Raw genomic sequence first — 3,388 nt, 5'->3', positions numbered from 1 at the left:
TTTAAAACCAAATAAACATCGAAACGAAACGAAAAGGAAAAAAAATGCTGTAAAATAAATATTGTTAATTGCTTGATGTCTGTATGTGTATTTTTAACAGGAAAATTTGACGCAAGCGTTAAAAGAGTTCAAACGTGACAAAATCAATCGACAAAATGCTCGACTATCGCTGGTCAATTCGTTGTATGAAAATCCGAGCATGCCACGACGTAAGATATTGCTGTCGGTTGGTGCGAATAACTATCGTCCACCGATGGAGCGCTCAAAATCCGCACCAAAACTGATGGCCATCGAAGAGGCCGATGTAGAAGAGGAAATTTGTTCGATGCCATCGTTTAAAAAGAGCCAGAGTCATATACCATATTCGAATGTTGACCTGTTCGCGGCCACCACCACCACCACACCCAACTCCGCCACATTCGATCGAAAGTATTGCAAACGTAATCGCAGCAATCTAGCGATGGCCCGTCGTAATTTATCATTCGAACACTCTAAGTCACGAAGTCCAGAATTTGAGAATCGTAAAATTGGTGGCGGCAAAGTGGATTCACAGTTGAGCATAGCAAAAGATTCGTCATTCGATGATGATGATGATTTCAATAATCTACTGATGACAAACGATTATGACATGAAATCGTCGTTGTCGGGTGAAATTTTGTCATATTTTGATACCAAATTGAGTAAATCGTCGTCGACATCGCTAAGTCAACCCGAAATCGATTCACATCCAGCTGGTGCAACGGGCACCGGTGAAAAAATCAACGTTACACCGATTAGCACATCAAATGCAATGCCACCATTCGATTTTGATTCATTCAATTCGACGGACAACAGTTTTTGCAGCTTAGGCACGGAGAGTACGGTGTTTAGCCAAAATGAAGAATTGAATAGTTTAGTTTCTCAATCAAAGGATATGGATGATTATTCGCCAATCAAATTGGACAGTTCAAATTTGGAGAATTGTACAAAATTGTATGAAACGAATAATGTGTTTGCAAATTCAAATGGAAATGCCATTGTACCGTTTGTGATGGACAGTGATGAAGGTTCAATAACAAGTGGTTGTGAAACATCGAGCATAATAACCACAGCACATATGGACGATCTGATAAAATCAGAGCGAGAAATTGATGCCATCACACTATCTCTATTACGATTACCACTCAAACATACCGTATCGAATTTGGAACGGGTCTCCGAATCCGATCATCAAAATGATGATGATCAATCCAATATGCGAACCAATAATAATAACGAAGAAGATTCCGAATTTAGTGATGAATCGGGTTTTGATGAAAATAATAGCGGAAAGATGAATAATTTCCGAAATATGGCCGTGCTAAATGATGAATTGACGACGACATCGACGGGGACGGAAACGGCGACGGCGAAAATGACGACGATGACAACGAATTGCAATGCCGACGCGAACAATAACATCAAACAGCATACATTTAGCTCAAATACAATAAAATCAGTTGGACGCTTGCGGATAAACATACCGAAGAATGCAAAATCGATTGATATTTAAACAAGAGAAAAATTGCAGAAGAGCAACAAAAAAGCATACACAAATCCATGAATGTATTTCTTGTTTTCAATTCGTTGGTTTCGATGAAAACACTGAAGATACTTTTTTTTTAGTATTTTTGAGCCAAATAAGTTGTACATACATACACACAAAATTTCGATAATATAATTTTACTGCACGAAGATAGTTTTTTACACACACATATATTATTATTATATATTACTATTATTATTTGGAGGAAATCAAATGACTATTAAGCAATGGTGCAATGTTTATTGGTAACAAATTGATAAAAAAAAAGATTTATTTGATTATTTGAAATAGTGAATTCACTTAAAATTACGGTGTATTCGTTAAACGATTGACCGGCTGCGGGCAAAATCAACAAATACGGTTTTTTTTAAATAGAATTTATAGCCAAATAAATGACAAATGTAGAATTTTTTTTAATTTACTCAAATTCTTCTTTTTGTTCGAAGAAGAAGAAAAAAGTATCGGCATTTTCGCCCGCAGTTTGCTAATCGATTATTTAATTAAGGCTGAAAATATTAATAAATAGCGTCCACACCAAAAACAAAACCAATATATAAAATATGGCAATTGTTGTATTCTCCTTTCACCTACTCTCGTTCTAGCATAGTGTTGTTACTTTGAAACGACCCTCTTTTGAAGAAAAGAAATGAGTTACATTTTGTCAAAGAATTTCATTTGAAATGAAAAAAAAAACACTCCTGAATTTAAATGTGAATTCAAAAATCCCCGTTTCAACGACAAAAAAGTAGAATAAAAAACAATAAAAGACAAATTTCGTCCCTCAAACTTGTCAAAACATGACAGATATGTTCATTTTCTCAGATATTTTCAGCCGAATTACTACTCTTTCATTTTATAGAAAACGGAGAATGTTAAAAATGATTTTGAAGCGAAACAAAGCCGTTAGAATCATGCGTTAAATGAAAAATCTATGTTAATATATTGAAAATTAGCAATAAAAAAAATAATGAAAGACTCAATTCAACTGGTTAGATAATAATTTGATATAAAGTAAGAAAACACTGTTGACCATATCGATTGGAAATAAATTCACACCAATACTGAACAGAGACAATATTTTCATCCTGGCACACAGCGGCCAACAAAACAAATCATATTTTGTAATTTCAGCCCGGAACAAGGAACAACTGAAAGCAAATAAAAAAAATCGTTTAAAATGAACATCAATGATGTGTTTTAATTCCTAATTCATTTATTATTTTGTATTTTGTAACCTATAACTATTTCAGATGTGAAGCTTGAAATTTTATTTTTATTTATTTATTTATTTCACCGTCTAATCACAGACTGAATAATTTCATACAATTCACTTACATTTAGTAATTTTGCACAAGCAATGAAAACACCCCGAATCGGATCACCTAGCCACCAGCCCTAATGACTTCGAAGTGGCACTCTGCGGCAACCATTAAACATACAATTCTTCAAATACACTGTTGTCTAAATATACCACACTTCCAATGAATACTTGTCTTGATGCCGAATTTAAAAACGATTGTCTTACTTTGTTAAAATATCTACACGCTAGAATAAACGGTTGGTTACGAGCATAGTCCGTGCCATACGTTTCAATTCTGACTAAGTCTCTGTTTCTCACATTTCTTTGGTTCCTATTGTCTAATCGTCTCGTATATACAATTCTTTCTCTCAGTGCAGTGCCAATTAATTTACCTAATAGGAGATCATAAATTAAAAATACTGAGGCATTTATACGAAATTCTTAGATAGATGTACTAGTAGAAGAAAATGAATAAGATATGGTTCCAAATTTTCAAAATTTCATATCTGAAGATTTCAACAGAT

At 34.1% G+C, this 3,388-nt stretch overlaps 1 protein-coding gene across 10 annotated transcripts in view; it reads left to right on the top strand.

Moving 5' to 3' along the window:
• Nucleotides 1-2,630, top strand: part of LOC129575358 (rho GTPase-activating protein gacK) — a 10,082-nt gene extending 7,452 nt beyond the window's left edge. For all 10 annotated transcript variants that reach the window (XM_055458854.1, XM_055458845.1, XM_055458852.1 and 7 more), the window contains exon 4: nucleotides 101-2,630. In XM_055458854.1, the coding sequence (XP_055314829.1) occupies nucleotides 101-1,531 (1,431 nt within the window). In that variant the 3' untranslated portion in view covers nucleotides 1,532-2,630. The remainder of the gene's footprint in view (nucleotides 1-100) is intronic.
• The last annotated feature ends 758 nt before the right edge of the window (nucleotides 2,631-3,388 follow it).

This window comes from Sitodiplosis mosellana, unplaced genomic scaffold (genome assembly GCF_009176505.1).
Source record: "Sitodiplosis mosellana isolate CC-2019 unplaced genomic scaffold, AAFC_SMos_1.0 Smas_scaffold_6166, whole genome shotgun sequence".
NCBI classification, from domain to species: domain Eukaryota; kingdom Metazoa; phylum Arthropoda; class Insecta; order Diptera; family Cecidomyiidae; genus Sitodiplosis; species Sitodiplosis mosellana.
The sequence above is the reverse complement of the archived record's forward strand: the minus strand, read 5'-3'. Positions and strand labels throughout refer to the sequence as shown.